Raw genomic sequence first — 17,376 nt, 5'->3', positions numbered from 1 at the left:
AATCTTCCATCAAACCACATAAAGCCAGATTCTGATCTGAGTTTAAAAAAAAACAAACCCCCTCCCAGAATTAACTCCAGATTCACATGGGTATAGCTGATATCAATTCTGGCCAGTGTTCTTTGCAACATATTGTCCAGAAATATGCCGGTAAATCTCCAAAACCCGAGAGCAAAAGACAAATGAAACATTGAACCTGAAAGAAAAGCTACACTATTTCTATGTCCCTCTGAATTTCAAGGCCAGAAGCTCAAATATCTTTAAAAGAAGTGCTAAAGAAACTTATTTGACTGCATGCAGCAGTTGCAAACAGAGAATTTACTAGATGAATAATGTTAAATATTCTAACATGTTTTAATGTTTCACACCAGTAAAGGAACGAGCATTTACTATGTAAATACAATCCACTAAAATTATACCATTTTGTAACAGAAATGCCAGACGTGGAAGGCCCCCCAGCTCAATCGAATCTACTAGAAGTACTCGTGCTCCACAGAGCTCCTGAGTGTGTAATTAAAGTTTAGGGGAGCAAACACCACACAGGCAAACTTTACAAAAGTTTTTAGAAAAAAATACGTCTTTTTTAAAGTGAATTTAATGAAACTGCCAGGTTTTGACAGCTCTGAAAAACAGAAGTCTTCCCTATAGCTGCAGGACAAATAAAGCATGGGCAGTGCTAATGCAAGCAAAACTTCCCCCAACACATCTCCACCAAAGTGCCTCAAGCCTGACATAGTCAGACCACCTCTAAGGGTGAGAAGGCACTTTAAGATCCGTGCCCATTCGTTACTTGGCCCCCCTATGTCCAGACACACAATATCCTAAAATTGACGTTAATTTAACACATTCTGCATTTTACGTATTTGCATATTTTTAAATTTTGGTCTTTCACACTGGGATGCATTTTGCTATATCACATCCAGCCACAGCCCAGTCTTTTTATGTTACTGTAGGGTAAAGAGAACATAAAGAAACCTAATGCAATCAAGTAACTTGACATATCAAAGTAATTTATAAACACACACAGTTTTTAATCTTGCCTTCGTGTTTTTCATCAGTTACTTTTTAAAATATAGTTATCCCCTGAAGACCTTCAAACAATTAAATCGGAGAGCTTATAAAAAAGTGTCATTGGTTTACAGCCAGCAACTTCTCTTTACACTGTTGCTCTTACTCTATCTATTGTGCGGGCACTGGCAAGTAGCCCTAGTTGCTATTAGCCAGATTATTTTTATCCATGCAGTATGAAAATTCCTGTGCAGTTAATGAATGAACTATGGTACAGTAGTTTACTCTCATCTTCCTAATGCCAAGAAACTGATGCAAGTATGCACTCAGCACCAAAGAGACAATGAGGATGAAAAATCTACAGGTTCTCCCTTATATTTCCTAGTTCACTTTCTAGAGAGCTACAAAGATTTAGAAAGCATATTAGATATAGACAACAATCTTAACTATGCAAATACACACATACATGCACACGCAAACTTTATCACCATTAATAAAGACCTCTGATTCTTCAGACAAGGCAACAAAATATCTAGTCTGTGCTTATTTTTTGCTCGAAAGGATTTTAATTCAAGGCATGAAGAACAGAAAAAAATATTTAGTAAGAAGTCTTAAATATAACCACACCAAATAATTAGCACCAAGGTAACATTTTATGATATCTTTAGAATAAATAGCATCACTTAACCACACAGTCACCCACTTCCTAGAAAACCAAGCAATAGATATAATCTGTATGAACTTTCAGGAAAAAGCAGAAGTACATTACAAACTAAAAGTATAATTATTATTATATATATCAATGAGCATTTGTTCTTTTTTAAAAAAATTAACACAGAATCTGGAATCTGTAGGTCAATTTTTTTATTTTTAAAATTAATATAATTGAAATTTAACATTATTTAGATTTTTATGTACAAACTGATTTATAAATATTACCTAATTAATCCTCACAATATACTGTTAAGGGAGATAAATCCAATCCCAATTTCAAACTTCTAAACTGAGCCATGAACCTCTCTTTATTAATTGTAATTCTGTTATATATTACAAATATAAAATGACACCACCTTGTAAAGAATTAATTGCTCTCAAGCAAGGTGGCAAAAGGACGTGATGGCCAAAAATGTTACACATGTCAAAAACCAAAGCCAACAAACAAAGAGAAGGAAATGTTGACAAGTTTCTCAAAAAATACAAAAACAAAAACAACCACCACCACAAAAAACCAAAAACCACAATACACCTGGGCAACTCCTCTGAAGTACAGATTCAGATGGTTCTAACATTTAGAACTCAATTAAGGTCTTTTTTTATATCCACCAACCCTAAGAAAGATCTATTTTTAATATTAATTACCCTTGTCTACATCACAATTCCATTCACTCCTTACATTCTTTTAAAAAACAAAAGGTTCCTGCAAGCAGCTCTCACCAAAATTCTTCAAAATCTTGTGTACATATGGTCTCTCTCAACAACTAGTATGTATAGAACTTCACACTGTCAAGAGGATATATGGGCTCAGGAGCAACTTTTAGTGACTCTTGCTTCTCAGGCTGACAGAGGCTGGGATCATTGCAGAGGTAACAAACTCAGTCTCTTGAGTGGAGGGTGCAGTCCACAATGTTCGCAAGTACCCCTCTAGCGGCTGGCTGAAAGTAGGTATTGCATGATCTCCAGAGGAAATGTAAGATGTAATAAACTTATACTATGACAAGCTGTTCTGTAGAGTATGATGGGAGAGATAAAATATGTAGGAATATGCATCTTAAAAAATGGGAGCCCTTTAAAAACTCCATAATCTCACCACTTCAACTAGTAACTTTATCAGGTATATCTGTGGAACGGTGACAAAGATTCACTGGTTTAAACTCATGTCAGGTCTAGTGCTCAAGATACCTAGCTGCGTTCATCACCCAAACCAGAAAGTTCAAGTAACAAACATATCATTTAAAAAAAACAGAAGTTGTTGAGGGAAAAAGTTTTCCATATTCCTTAATCTAATAATCTAATGGGGTTTCTAATGCAATTTTTAACACATGCAATTTTAACTTTTCAATATTTAATAAATTAACAGGAGTTTATACGGTGTTTCAGTGACATGCCAGATAAAATATATAAAAACTTTTTTAAATCCCTACTTCTAAAGATGATGCCTGTTAAAAGAAATCCTTATCATCATCAGAGAAGGACTATCACTATTGACTAATTACTGTGACCACTTCTTTTCACTTGACTACAGTGTCCGGTATTTACAGGCACTGCATATTTGTATTATGTATAGGTAAAACATGACAACACAGTTTTCCCCCTTCCACTTATTGGTTAATTGTATTTAAATCATGACAACAAATAAGCTTTAAAAAAAAAAAAGGCATCCAAGAGAATGTCAGTTTCATTTTTGCAACTTAGCTATGAAAGCAGAGATATTTGACATTCATATAGGTATGAGCCGTATGCAACATCGTAAATAGATTGCTTAAAAATAATATAAGGCAAGCATACAAAAAAAATTGAGGCTTTATCTGTGGATGATATTTTTTTTCTTAAATATGTATTTGTGTATGTATCATTTATAGAAATATATATTAAATCTATCTAACTGAAATTTATGTCTATCCTACCAAACACCATTGTGGCTAAGTAACACGACAGATTATCATTACATTTTGTAATATGCCTCTCATGAGATATAACTATGGATACTAGTTAAAAGCGCCCTAAGAAATAGTAAATACTTAATATGCTTTTTGTGTTTAAGGTCTCTGGACAACAAAAGGAAGAAAAACAGTTCTTACTACATATAAAGGTACCAATAAAACACACTATGCACATAAACATCACATGCTTGGTGGTGGTGCAGGTGTGCGCGCGCGCGCGTGTGTTCACGCATTAATTAACTCTTTGAATACAGATGAGGAGCCAGCCACCCAGAATCTGGTAATGCCAAACTCTTGATGCAAAGAATACAACAGTATAAATTGTTCAGTTTGATGTGTCACTTGTCAGTTCCCTCATATGTGGTTTTCCATTCTAAGCGTAGTTCATGATTCCAACAACTGGTAAATTATTGAGATGTTAATTAAAATCTATAATCTGTTACAGTCAACTTCTTCCCCACAAAGCACAAACACAACAAATTAAATCAGTAAAAAACATTAATGAAGATTCTGGAAATGTATTATTCCTTTAGTCTTATCTCAGAGAAATATAAAACAACCACATTTTATTTAGGCAAAAAATTGTTATCTGCAACTTTCCACTTGAGTTCAATTCTTCCTCCATTCCCAAACCCTTAAACCTAAATAAGTAAATAGGAAAATCATTTTCTGAAAATAAATCAGTGGAACATAAATGACATCCAATCCAATATTGGTAAAATCTCAAACTTTTTTAAAAAAAATCACAGCATAACTATATTTTTTATCTCTATAGGTAGATTATATGAGAATGAGACATCATTCTGTTACTTTCTTTTACAAAAACTCTCAGCACAAATAGTTTAAGGCGAAGACTTTTAGGGTAACTTTGGTTAAGAAAAGCACTTACAAAATATACAAAAGGTCCTTTTAGGAAAATGATTTCTCCATTTGACAGTATTGGTACGATCCCAAAATAAATTCAGTGGGAGTCTGAAATGATTCTTGCAGCATAGCAACTATGTATTTTTTTCCCCCTCAGTAGACACTTACTTTACACCCCTGACTCTTTTTCCCTTTCTACAAACTATTTAGCTGCTCATGTAATTTCTAGAGCAAGCACCCTTTTAGCCTCTCTCTACCTTTTGTCTTCCTTTCTTCTTTAGGAAACATTAACTTACCCTTCCTTCTTCAACAAACACCATACACTTCTTTACCTTGAATCTACAAAAAAACGTCCTGATGCTTAGTTTAACCACACTCAAAGTCTACAGAAAATGTAAATATGCAATAATTAATGTTGATTTAAGAATATCATACACTAGGGACACTATAAAGCAGTTACTTTATCTATTTTTTATTTACTAGATTTTATTAGGATATTAAAACTATATGCTGGGCATTTTTGAGCTCTTAATCATTCTGCAAATTTCAGTACTGTTTGCGATGGTTCTGGCTACACTTGCTCTATCTATTTCTCAAGGAAGTCAAACTCTCTATTGTGGGTTTACCTTCTGTTTTCAACAAACTTTGTGTAATCATCCCTGTCTTTAAAAAAATCCAGGTTATTCTTTTAAATAATTTGGTATGGGTGCTAAGTGCCACAGGTACACCAAAAATACATCCCAGCAGTTATTCACTCCCTAATAAGCTGACAGATTCCAGTTATACATTTATCCATATATTTTTACTGCAAACATTCCCTGCCTCAGTTTGTGCCTTCTGATGATCCCTTCAATTATATGATGGAACCTCCACTAATAAAAATAAAGAGGTGCAAGGAATTTCTTAGTAGAAACCAAAAACCCTATCCCTTAAGGAATGGCATATAAATTGTACCCGCTAATTTACAAAACCTAGTGCAAGTTACTACTGCTGCTGAATGAATTAATGCTTGTTTATTTGCCTGCCACTCTGGACCATTTTCATTCCAAATGTGTATCACAAATGTCCATGATAACGATCATAGACAAACAAGAGAAGTCTCCTTCATTCTAAACCCTCTATTCATTAGAAAGTTGGGGTGACTCCTTAAAGTTTCTAAACTGTTTACAGTTACTAGGGTACAATGAAACATGAACATTTCTACCTAGGGGAATGATGACAATGAAAGAAGAATAACTCTTCTGCGATACATATACACTCTGAGAACTGACCGGCAAACAGCTCTGCATGCTGAATCTTTACCTCCTTGTAATCTACTACACAGTCCGTTTTATAGGGGCTTGTGCATGTTAGTAACAAAACTGAAGCTGAGAATGCGGACGTGACAGGTGGAGAAAACACACTCAAAGGACTGTGCTTGTTGAGAATATAACAGCCCCAGAAGCAGTCCCCTGTATATGGTACATGTGTAACTTGGATATGCATGTGGAGAGAGAGAGAGAGAGTGTGTGTGTTCGTTCTTATGCCTGTCTTTTGGTAAATATAAATATACCACATGGACAGTATCTGCTGTGTGTGTGTGTAACTATAGCCAAACACACATATACAATGTAAACAAATGGTAATGATTAACAGAGATATTGGTTTGTATTACCAATTCCAACTGAAGAGGAAAAACAGTAAAAAAAATCATATATTGTGAGGTTTCTTTTATATGGCTTCTTATCTTTATTCCTTGAAATCATCTGCATAGCCAAATGAATAGCACTTTACTGATTATTTAACTAGAATTTTCATAAGAGCAAATCTCTGAGCTCTCAAAATGAAATGTATGTCTTGAGACAGATTAGGAAGAAATTAGTGTTATTAGGGAGGAAAAAGTTTGGTTCAAAATAAAGAAAAAAGTCATTTAAAGAGAGGTTAAAGAGAGGGTAGAGGGGAAAAAAGTCAATCAATAGAAAAATGAAAGGACTGTATCTGTTTAATAGACTTTATACATATTCTATTCATAATAAAGTTCAAAGAACAATCTAATAGCTTCCTTACAAATTTCTACCTTGGTGAAGTATATGGAATACTATTAACCACTGATTGCATATACAAGAGAAATCTGTTTACTGTTGCGTTAGCTTAGGGTTCATCACTATAAACAGTACTAGTTTCCCCAGGTACTGTAGCTAACTTAATATGGTACATATGAGGAAAAGCAATTGTTACTCTTCTATCACAATAGTAAGAAACTACAGAAAAATGTAAGGTATTTTAAATAGATCTGGCAAATGAATTGTACTAAATAAAATCTTTGAAGTAGTTCAACAATTCTAGTGCCGTTTTCTGGTAAGGAAGTGTTTTAGTCACAAAAGGAGACAAAGTGTTAAAATAGTTCTTGCTTTTTGAATTCCCTGCTTAATTTCATATTCTAACTATTTTTATTTTTATTTTTTATTTTAATCCCAGCATTCTTTCCTGTCCTTTCACTGCATGTGTGTTTTTCTGCCCACTTAAAATGTTTTCATCTTCCTTTCTTTTCTGTGCCTTTTACTATCATATTCAGTATTTTGAGCGATGAACAGCTTGACTTAGCATATTTTTAACCAGCTGGTCTATCACCTAGCCTGTATTGCATAGTCAGATACAACCAAATGTTTATACAGAAGGTAGCTTTCATGAAAATGAAAAAAAGCCTATGTAACATGCATCCTGGCATTCTTTTATTTACCAAATGAAAAGTTTGAATTCCTTGTTAAAGGAAAACAAGGGCCTATTTATAATATTTAAAAATTAAGCTGGAGAAGAAGGATAGTGGATCTTCAAGTTTGTACAAATGTAAAAATGTATGAGAAGAGGTTTCAAAACACAGTTTAGAAAAGCCAGATTTATGTGAAATAAGCATTAAATTCTGGAGGTTACAAACCACTGCTACTGATAGCAAAAACTTAATTCCAAATGTACAAGGCTCCTACTATAGCAAGAGGGGGGAAGGAAATAAATAAGTCATAAATCAAAATTCAGCTTCTGACACTGAGTGAAAGAGATACGGCTAAAACTTAGAATCGAGAGTTTCCCCCTTTTTTTTGTGTGTGGATACTTAAAGGATGATCTCTTGACAGAGTGTGGTGATGTTAACTTGACTAAAAATAATCACTTCTGTTAGATCAACAAAAGGTCATGTGCTTTACAGAGCCCTTCCAAAGTTTTAGGGAAGGATCAAATTGGAGGTTAAATCTATGGTTTCACCCACAACCAGAGACCTTCTCTATCACACCAGAAATCACTCATTAAAGACACAGAGATGCTAAAAATGAGGGCATTTTGCATCAAATCTCGTCTCCCATATTTTAGCGGAGTGGCTCAGAGAAGGGGTGTGGGGGAAAGCAAGAGCAAAAGAGAGAGAGAGAGGGAGAGAGATCATGATAACGTTCATTAAGATCCCCATTAGGGAGCTAAACAACACCAGGAAAGCATCACTGATGAAGCAGTTTTAAAGGACTTTGCAGATCCCTTCAATCCGGTTCAGTCAACAACAACAACAAACAAATGATCAGCAAACTGACATGTAATCTGAATAGCAAAGGTAAAGCTTCTCCTCCGAGCATTCTTTTGGAGAGCATCTCACCACGGATACAGAGAACTGCTGCAAAAAGGGAGAGTTATACTTTTTTTTTAAACACACACACACACACACACACACACTCCACTCACCTTTCAAACTCCTGAGGTAAATCAGGGTCAGTTAGCATGCTGGAAAAGCACAATTTCCCTTTGTCACAGCAGCCACCTATGATCGCCTCCAACTGAACCTGTCAAATGAGTCCAAACCTTCTAAACCGATTGATTTTCTCTCTTTCTCTGTCTGGCTCTCTCTCTCCCACCCCCCTCTCTGAGCTAGGACTCCTTGACCAGTCTCTTAAAGGGGTAGCACACTTAGCAGTAGACACTGTTTATAAAACTCCCCCCACAGCGGAGCAGCATGCTGCAGCTGCAAGGCACTAGACAACCTCAGGGTGCCTGTCCTTTCCTTTTAATTCTGTCCTCCAGTCACCTCAAAATGGGAAAAGTCAACTCAGTTAATGTCCATAAAAATAAAAAAGGAAGAAAACCCAAAACCTGCGAACCAGGAGTGAACCTCTGCTGAAGCAGATCAGGGGAGAAGGAAGATAAAACAAGAGCAGCCTGATTAAACTGAAGCTGTTATCAACTCTCTCAGAGTTGAAATAGGGGAGAAAAGATTAGCCACATAAAAATATAACCAACGGCATTTATACTTAAAGAATTTCCATTCTCCCTTTCCCCTCCCCCCCCCTTTTTAAGTCTCCCTCTCTCTCTTTTTTTTTTTTTTTTGGGGGGGGGACACAACAAAAAACAATCAGGCATTGTTCTGAGGGAAGAAAAGCAACTTTGACAGATTGAAATATAGCAGAGGCCCCTTCAAGGAAACCTGTAAACAACTTGTCACTCACTCTGTCGATCTCACTGTTAGCTCTTGCTGGCCACAAAGTGCTGCGAACCGTCCTGGCAACAAAACCAAAGTTTCCTCAGCTCCAAACTCCATCAAACAGCCCTGGTGTGTGAAGGGGAAAAGGTATCCACATGCCAAAACAGCGCGCGCGCACACACACAAAAACAACAATAAACTTTCAGTCTGTCCTCTGGATTTTTTTTTTTTTAAAAACCCTTCTCTCTGGGAAAGTCAAAGGAATCCCTTAGCTGTGAATCTCTTTAATTTCCTCTGCCCAGACAGCCACAGATAACAAGGTGGACAAACTATGGTTTTAGAGAATCTAAGCTGGCTGGCAGCGCACAGCCTTCATAGCAGTTCCAATTATCTAGATAAAAATCTGGCAGATGAGGAAGGTAATCAGGTAATGGACCTTTGACATGAAATGACAGAGGCACACGCACACACACACAGACACATACACACATGCAGAGACAGTGACCGGCCAGTGCACTGCAGCATCTGGTCAAATAGTATTGCACACACACAGATTCACACACATATAAGACAGTGTGAATGCTCCACATCATACACACACAGAGACAGAGAGTGGGAGAGAATGAGAGAGACCAGATATCCACTCCTACTGGGAGGGTTCATTCTGCACAAAAGGCTACATTACAGAGCCCGCCCCAATAAGGGAAGGGGGGGGGGGAGAGGGATGAGGGAAGCCTTTTATTGTTGAGAGGGCAGGTCAGTTGATTAGATTTTCTGTGGAGAATTCCACGAGGAAATTCCCTTCAAAGCCGGAGTGATTAACTGGGGGCTATTCTGGAAATGGAGCAGACAATGGCTCAATAGTCTGCACGGCCAGTGTCCAGGCTGGCACTGAACTCACTTAAAAAAAAATAATAATAAAAAAGCCAGTCTCCCTGTTCCTGTACACATACACAAGCATGGGCACACACAAACCTCTATTGCTTTCCTTCCAGCTTCCTCTCCCATTTAGGGTTGTTTGGGTTTTTTGGTTTTGAGTTTTTGTTTTTTTTTTAATTTTGCAGCTGGACAACATTAAGGGCCTTTAAACACCCCAAGGTTTTGACCCCACAGCAGTTTGATTTGGTCCATTTTCCATCCCCCTGGCGACAGGCAGACAGCAAGTTTACTTTTTTAGATATACACAAGTGCAGGAACACACACTCACAAGAGAGGCTATACAATGTTCAACCTTTTCACGCTGATTTTTTTTTTTTAAAAAAGCAAAAAAAAAAAAAAAAAGATAAAGCATGTTATTTCTATTAAAATCCAGCACTGCATCCCTTTAAAAAAAGTGGTCCTTTAAACTTTCTTTCTATAGATATTGCAAAACTGTACACACATACACACACACATACAGAGAGTATACAGTATGTTGTAGTATCAAGAATTTATCAGCACAAGTCTGGGACACAGCATTGGTCACCAGTAGTAACAAACACTTGTCAGTTACGCACATCTTCCTAAATGAGCCTTACGCCATTTGTGGGAGCAAAACACTGGAGCCAAATTTGCAAAGGAACCTTCCATATAGTACAGAAAAGAGTTTCAACCAAGATTGTCTTAAATCTGCCTCATACCGCAGTATTCAGAGCAGTCACATAGAATTTGTCAACTCCTGGCATGAGGTAGATTTAAATGCTCCTCACTATGGGGCAGAGTAAACTGGCTTTTCCTTGAGTAGCCCCTGGCAGATAATATTTTCCACAGAGTTTCATTCACAATAAACTGACAAATCTAGTTAATACGTACAAGAATTGTGGTTTGTTTTTTAATAGCTAGCCCTTGTAGGATAACTATGAAAAGGGACACATACAGGAGCCCTGTCCCCCTCTGTGGCCTCATCCCCTGCTCCTCCTTTCCCCCCATGAGGCCCCGCCAGCTGGTCAGGCTGGAAGCCAGAGCTGAGCCCTGATAAGAGCTGCCCACAAGGATCTTGGGCCACTATGGGGAGCCCGAGAGTCCTGGACCCCCCGCCTGCTCTGGATGGGGGGGATGGAGTGCCCAAGAGCAGTCCCTGGCCTGTGTTCCCACCCCTCAGGACACTACTGCCCAGAGCAGGTGGAAGATCTGGGACCCCGGTACTTCCCACAGTAGCCTGGGGTCCCTGGACAGCTCTTACTACTGCCCGGCCTCAGCTTTTGGCCTGGCGAAGGGCAGGGCCTCAAGGCGAAGAGGAGGAGCAGGGGGCAGGGCCTCATGGTGAGGTGGGACTAAGGCCCACTTCAATCCCCCACTACCACCCGGAAGAGGCTGGTGCAGCCCCTGAGCCTTGGGCAGGCATAGAGTGGCACCACAGGGAGTCTGGTGCTGTCACAGAAACATTCAACCCAGTACCGGGACTTGAAATGTACATTTTGGGACTGTCCTGCCCAGTTAGGGATGGGTCACTCTTGCCTCTCTGAACACTGACAAATGCATAGCGGAAACTTGTCTGGCTCACCTGTGTGTTAGCAGGGGCATGCACAAGGGGGGAGAGGGGACAAGCAGGGGCACAGCCCCTTCCTGAATATTCATCTAAAAATATGTATTTCTGCTCCAGCCCTGCACCCAGCCCCAGCCCTGCACCCAGCCCCAGCTGCTGCAACAGCCCCAGCTGACTGCCGTTCGCTGTCCTAGCTCCCAGCAGCTGCTCTAACGTGCTCCTCCTCCAAATGTGGTCAAATTTAAATTCCCGCGCACACCCCTGTGTGTTGGCATTGTTAAAATAGAAGTTAACTTGATAAGAATGTGTTGATGACATGCTCATAGGATGCTGCATGTACTGATCTCACATATAACATCTGTAGTCCAAGGTATGAAGTTATACTGAGTCTTTGCACTGTAAATTTCTGTATTTATGTAACTCACCAAACAGGAAGGAAGCATTAATTAGCATGAATGTGCTGGTCCTACGCACAAGAAGGCCCACTGAAACCAAATGAGCCATTGTGAAACATCAAAGGACAAAGACTTTGTTGATTGTCCCCTCCCCACACACACCCATGAGGAGAAGAGAGGCACCAACACTTGCTCCGTCAGTTTGAACTCTGAGGGATGGGAATAAAAATGCCTGACCAGAAGGGACTGTATCACTATGCTGCTTGGAATTTGGAGAGGGCAATATTTCTACACATAAGCAAGGGATTCCTAAACTGCTTAGCTTGGGTTAGCCCTAAAGATTACAGAAAGTTTGCATATCACAGCAGCTTCTATTGCCTTTTGAAACCTAAGTAACTCATTTGTGTATGTACATTCACCTGCTTTAATCTTTTAAATAACTCTTTTTTTTCTTAGTTAGTAAATCCTCAGCTAGTTTATTATAGGATTGGCTACAAGTGTTGTTTTTGGTGAGAGATTCAAGGTAAAATTGACCTGGGGTCCTTTGGGACTGGGACTATCCTGAATATTGTAATTTTTGGTGTAACAGATTGTCTATCACAAGGCAGCTTGCGTAGGTGACAAGATAGACCAGAGTACCCAAGGGGACTGTTTATGACTCAACGTTAAGGCTGTTGTAGTGCTTGAGGAGTTCACACCCAATACTGGGTTGGTGAAATCTAAGTATAGAACACACAACCAGTTTGGGGTTTGTACCCAACTTCTTAACATCTGTCCTGATGTTGGCATTCCTGGTTGTGCGCCACTCTAGAGAGCTTGACACTCCCTACATGTACTTTTCAAATTTCGGTGACTACTTGTTAATTGATCCTTTTCACACTCCTTGGCCCCATTTTGCTCCATCCCTAGCTCTGTTCTCCTGTTCCACACGGCTGCTCTGGTCCTTCTCTCTCACCGAGTATGGAGCCTCCTCCTCAGTTTCTCCAGATCCACTGAGCTCCCTCTCCTGGCTCAATGAGAGGAAGAGAAGGCAGCTCTGGAAAGGAGCAGAAATGTTTCCAATGCTATCTTTATTAGAAATAATTAATTTAAGAAACCTCTGACAATTAACGGAATCATCTTTTCTACAAATCATACTGTCACAGTTTTAAGGCCTTATATCTCAGTAGCTACCACAACACGTAAGAAGTATTGTATATCCCATTCAAAAGTAGAGGAGCTGGAGATTTCCCTGCTCTTCTCCAACAACAGAACATTCTCATTCCTAGCTCTGCTGTTTCACATGATATTGGACCTTACACTGTCCCTGGTGCAGACCTGAACATTGCCCACCCAATACCTCAGACCAGCATATTTACAGAGGAAAGAAAAAAACATTGTGGGCCAACTGTTTTGTTTGTTTCTTCCTTTTGTTTTGTTTTTAAACTGGGTAGCTATTGAAAGTGGTTTGAAATGTAACAAGTAGTCTCAGCAGAAAAGGATCTGCAGGCAGAGTGCAGTAGGGGCAGTTAAAGGGGCATGATACATTTAATTTATCACATGGTTCTGAAATTTATCACGAGGCTATCACCAGACATATTGGAAGGATGGATGGACAACATAGATTTAAACGGACAGACTAAAATATGGATAATTCTGGAAGATTTCAAGGACTAAATATATAAAACGATGACACAGAACTGAAAGATAGTTTGGTGTTCATTAGGAAGTAAGTCACAAGTAGAATTTCAATAAGAGCAGGATTTTCAAAACCACACACCACTAGCCTAAATCTGCTTCTGCTGAAGTCAGTCAGAACGTTACTATTGACATCAGTGGGAGCAAATTTAGGCCAACAATAACCACTTTTGAAAATCCCACCCCCAGTACTTAGGTACTTATATAGCCCACATCACCACAGAATATGATCACCTTATAAACTCATTAATTTATCCTCAACACATCTCTGAGAGGCAGAAAATGTTATTTATAACCATCTTACAGATGGGGAACTATAGCACAGAGTGATTAAGGGTCAGATCCTCAGCAGCTGTAAACTGGAATAGCTATTGTCAAGAGAGCTTCACCAGTTTACAAAAACTGAGAATCTGACCCTAAGTGACTTTCTGAAAAATCACACAGGAGATCTGTGGTAGAGCTGGGAACAGAGATCATATCACCCAAGACCCAAACCACTGCCTTAACCACAAAACTATCCTTCCTCTTCCAAACAAACAGACAAGTGAAATTAGAGAGTAATGGGGGATCATATGGATAAATGACTAAGAAAAAAGGAAGGTATGTAAAGTGCAAACATCCATGTAAGTAAATCATATATTACACAAGTTATAAATACTACAACACTTGTAAACTGGAGGAATGTGAGCTGTGTGAGCCCTACATTTGTACACAAGCATTCTGAAGAAAAGAAAATCCTTGAACTGAACAAAAGTGTTCCTAAAATTGTCAAATGATAACTTCAGCTCTATGTTTTTGGCAGATAATACACTACAGTAAGTGAAGCAAAGTGCTGGAAAAAAAGGGAGCTTTTCAGTTTTTGTTTTTTCCATTGAAAGTTGTAAGAGACCTAGAAAGGCCAAGGAAATGTAAGATGTTCCATAGAATGATCTACTGGAAAATTCTCAAAGAGAATATAAGAAGCCCTACAGATTATAAACTTTTTTTTTTTTTTTTTTTTTTTTTTTTTTTGCTAGGCTTAAACCCTATTCAGCTACAGTTTTAAATCTGGACCTTTAACATTTCTATCCAGATTGGGGGGGAGGGAGGATGAGGGGAGGAGAATGAGAATGGGAGAAAGTTGACACATTTTCTACTGGGAATATTTTGCAAACAGTGGATGCTTAATTTGGAGGATGGAAATATTTAGCTGCAATATAGTTTGGATCATATACTTAGGAATAGATTTTTTCCCTTCAAAGTGTTTGCCTAACTGCCATCTCCATTAATGGGAATTAAATACATATGTAAGGGTGGAAGTTAAATAATGGATTTAGGCTGTTTGAAAATACATAAATGCCAAATCAGGCTTGTGTAGTGTTGGAGAAACCTATTGTTGAATGGAATACAGTAAAATGTGAAAATGGAGCGAAGGTATTGAAATACATTTTGTGTTTACAGTTTTTCAAATTTATTTAATTTCGTTAAGAAAAATAAAACCATCTTCGTTAAAATTGATAACAATCGAAGCCATCATTTGTAAGTCATTTATCCAGCATTTCAACAAGGTGGCCTATCATCCAAGAAAAACTGTACAAGAAAGAAGGGGCACTACACACTTATGGAGAAAGGACAAATCACTGAGTTTTCACTAAATCTGAACCTTCATCCAAAACTAAAATGTAAAACTATATTGAGGGTCTCAAAACATTTTGATGAACTTTATAGTCATTATTTTTCATTTTTGCCCAGGTCTGCACTCCCAGATTCTATTCAAGCCCAGAGGGAAAACCTTGATTAGAAAATTCTCTAGCTAGCCCAACTGGAACCAAGAAATATCGGAAATTTCATAGAATCATAGAACTGGTAGGGACCTTGAGAAGTCTTCTAGTCCAGTTCCCTGCACTCAAGGCAGGACTAAGCATTATCTAGATCATCCCTGACAGGTGTTTGTCTAACCTGCTCTTAAAACCTTCAATGATGGAGATTCCACATCCTCCCTAGGCAATTTATTCCATTACTTAACCACCTTGATAGTTAGGAAGCTTTTCGTGATGTCCAACCTAAACTTCCCTTGCTGCAATTTAAGCCCGTTACTTATTGTCCTATTCTCAGAGGTTAACGAGAACAATTTTTCTCCCTCCTTGTAACAACCAGTGCTTAGTTTGTAATAAAAGAGGTGCCAGGGCTCAAGCAATTCGGTGTCGAGGCTCAAGCAATTTTTTTATATTCATAACTGATGCAGCAAGCCCAGAGGTGCTGGGGCTATGAAATGCCAAGCCTAAAGGTGCCAGGGTTGTGCCTGGCAAGCCCTGGCACAAATTAATCACTAGTAACAACCTTTTATGTATTTGAAAACTGTTATGTTCCCCTTCAGTCTTCTCTTCTCCAGATTAAACAAACCCAGTTTTTTCAGTCTTTCCTCATGGATCATGTTTTCTAGACCTTCAATCTGTTTTGTTGCTTTCCTCTGGACTTTCTCCAGTTTGTCCACATCTTTCCTGAAATGTGGGGCCAAGAACTGGACACAATACTCAAGCTGAGGCCTAAAGTTCAACTGACTGGTCTGTAATTCCCCAGGTTGTCCTTATTCCCCGTTGTATAGATTGGCACTATATTTACCCCTTTTCCAGTCCTCTGGAACCTCTCCTATCTTCCATGACTTTTCAAAGATAATCGCTAATGGCTCATATATCTCCTCAGTCAGCTCCATTCTAGGATGTATTTCATCAGGCCTTGGCGACTTGAAGACATCTAACTTGTCTAAGTAATTTTTAACTTCTTTCCCTATTTTAGCCTCAGATCCTACCTCATTTTCGCTAGCATTCACTATGTCAGACATCCAATCACTACTAAACTTTTTGGTGAAAACAAACAAAAGTCGTTTAGCACTTCTGCCATTTCCATATTTTTTGTTATTGCTTTTCCCCCCTCACTGAGTAATGGGCCTACCCTGTTCTTGGTCTTCCTCTTGCTTCTTATGTATTTGTAGAATGTTTTCTTGTTACCCTTTATGTCTCTAGCTAGTTTAATCTCGTTTTGTGGCTTGGCCTTTCTAATTTTGTCCCTACATTTTTGTGTTGTTTATTTATATTCATACTTCGTAATTTGATCTAGTTTCCACTTTTTTGTAGGACCCTTTTTTGAGTTTCAGATCATTAAAGATCTCTGGTTAAGCCAAGGTGGTCTCTTGCCATATTTAGTCTCTTTCCTACACGGTGGGATAGTTTGTTCTTGTGCCCCTCTCGCCAACTCTCTTGATATATTTTTCCCCTTAGACTTGCTTCCCATCAGATTTTACCTACCAACTCCCTGAATTTGCTGAAGTCTACCTTCTTGAAATCCATTATCTTTATTGTGCTGTTTTCCCTCCTCCCATTCCTTAGAATCATGAACTCTACCGTTTCATGATCACTTTCATCCAGCTACATTCCACTTTCAAATTCTCAATCAGTTCCTCCCTATTTGTCAAAAATCAAATCTAGAACAGCCTCTCCCCTAGTAGCTTTCACCACCTTCTGAAATAAAAAATTGTCTCCAATACAGTCCAAGAATTTGTGGGATAATCTGTTCCCTGCTGTGTTATTTTCCCAACAGATATCTGGGTAGTTGAAGTCCCATATCACCACCAAGTCCTGTGCTTTGGAGGATTTTGTTAGTTGTTTTAAAAAAGCCTCATCCATTTCTTCTTCTTGCTGAGGTGGTCTGTTGTAGACCCGTACTATGACATCACCCTTGTTTTTTATCTTGTTTTTCATGTTGGAACCCTTGCTTGCAAGAAATCTCCAGCCCAATCTAAACTTTTGAATACTTATCTAAACCAAACCTCAGATCCTTGTGTGGTTCATCCATCACTAATCCATTCTGCCTTCACTGGAAAAGCAAGCAAGGGAG

At 38.5% G+C, this 17,376-nt stretch overlaps 1 protein-coding gene across 10 annotated transcripts in view; it reads right to left on the bottom strand.

Moving 5' to 3' along the window:
• The window catches only part of SOX5 (SRY-box transcription factor 5), an 831,751-nt gene that overhangs the window by 339,908 nt on the left and 474,467 nt on the right, over nucleotides 1-17,376 (bottom strand). For 6 of the 10 annotated variants that reach the window (XM_067559195.1, XM_067559197.1, XM_067559204.1 and 3 more), the window contains exon 1: nucleotides 8,235-8,314. The exons of the other annotated variants lie outside the window; for them this stretch is intronic. In XM_067559195.1, the coding sequence (XP_067415296.1) occupies nucleotides 8,235-8,272 (38 nt within the window). In that variant the 5' untranslated portion in view covers nucleotides 8,273-8,314. Of the gene's footprint in view, nucleotides 1-8,234; nucleotides 8,315-17,376 lie in introns of those variants that run through there. 10 annotated transcript variants of the gene reach the window in all.

The sequence above is a fragment of the Emydura macquarii genome, unplaced genomic scaffold, assembly GCF_026122565.2.
Source record: "Emydura macquarii macquarii isolate MOO-44397 ecotype Brisbane River unplaced genomic scaffold, CSIRO-AGI_Emac_v2 contig_2205, whole genome shotgun sequence".
In the NCBI taxonomy this organism is placed as follows: domain Eukaryota; kingdom Metazoa; phylum Chordata; order Testudines; family Chelidae; genus Emydura; species Emydura macquarii.
Note: the sequence above shows the minus strand (reverse complement) of the source record. Positions and strands in the feature narration are given on the sequence as shown.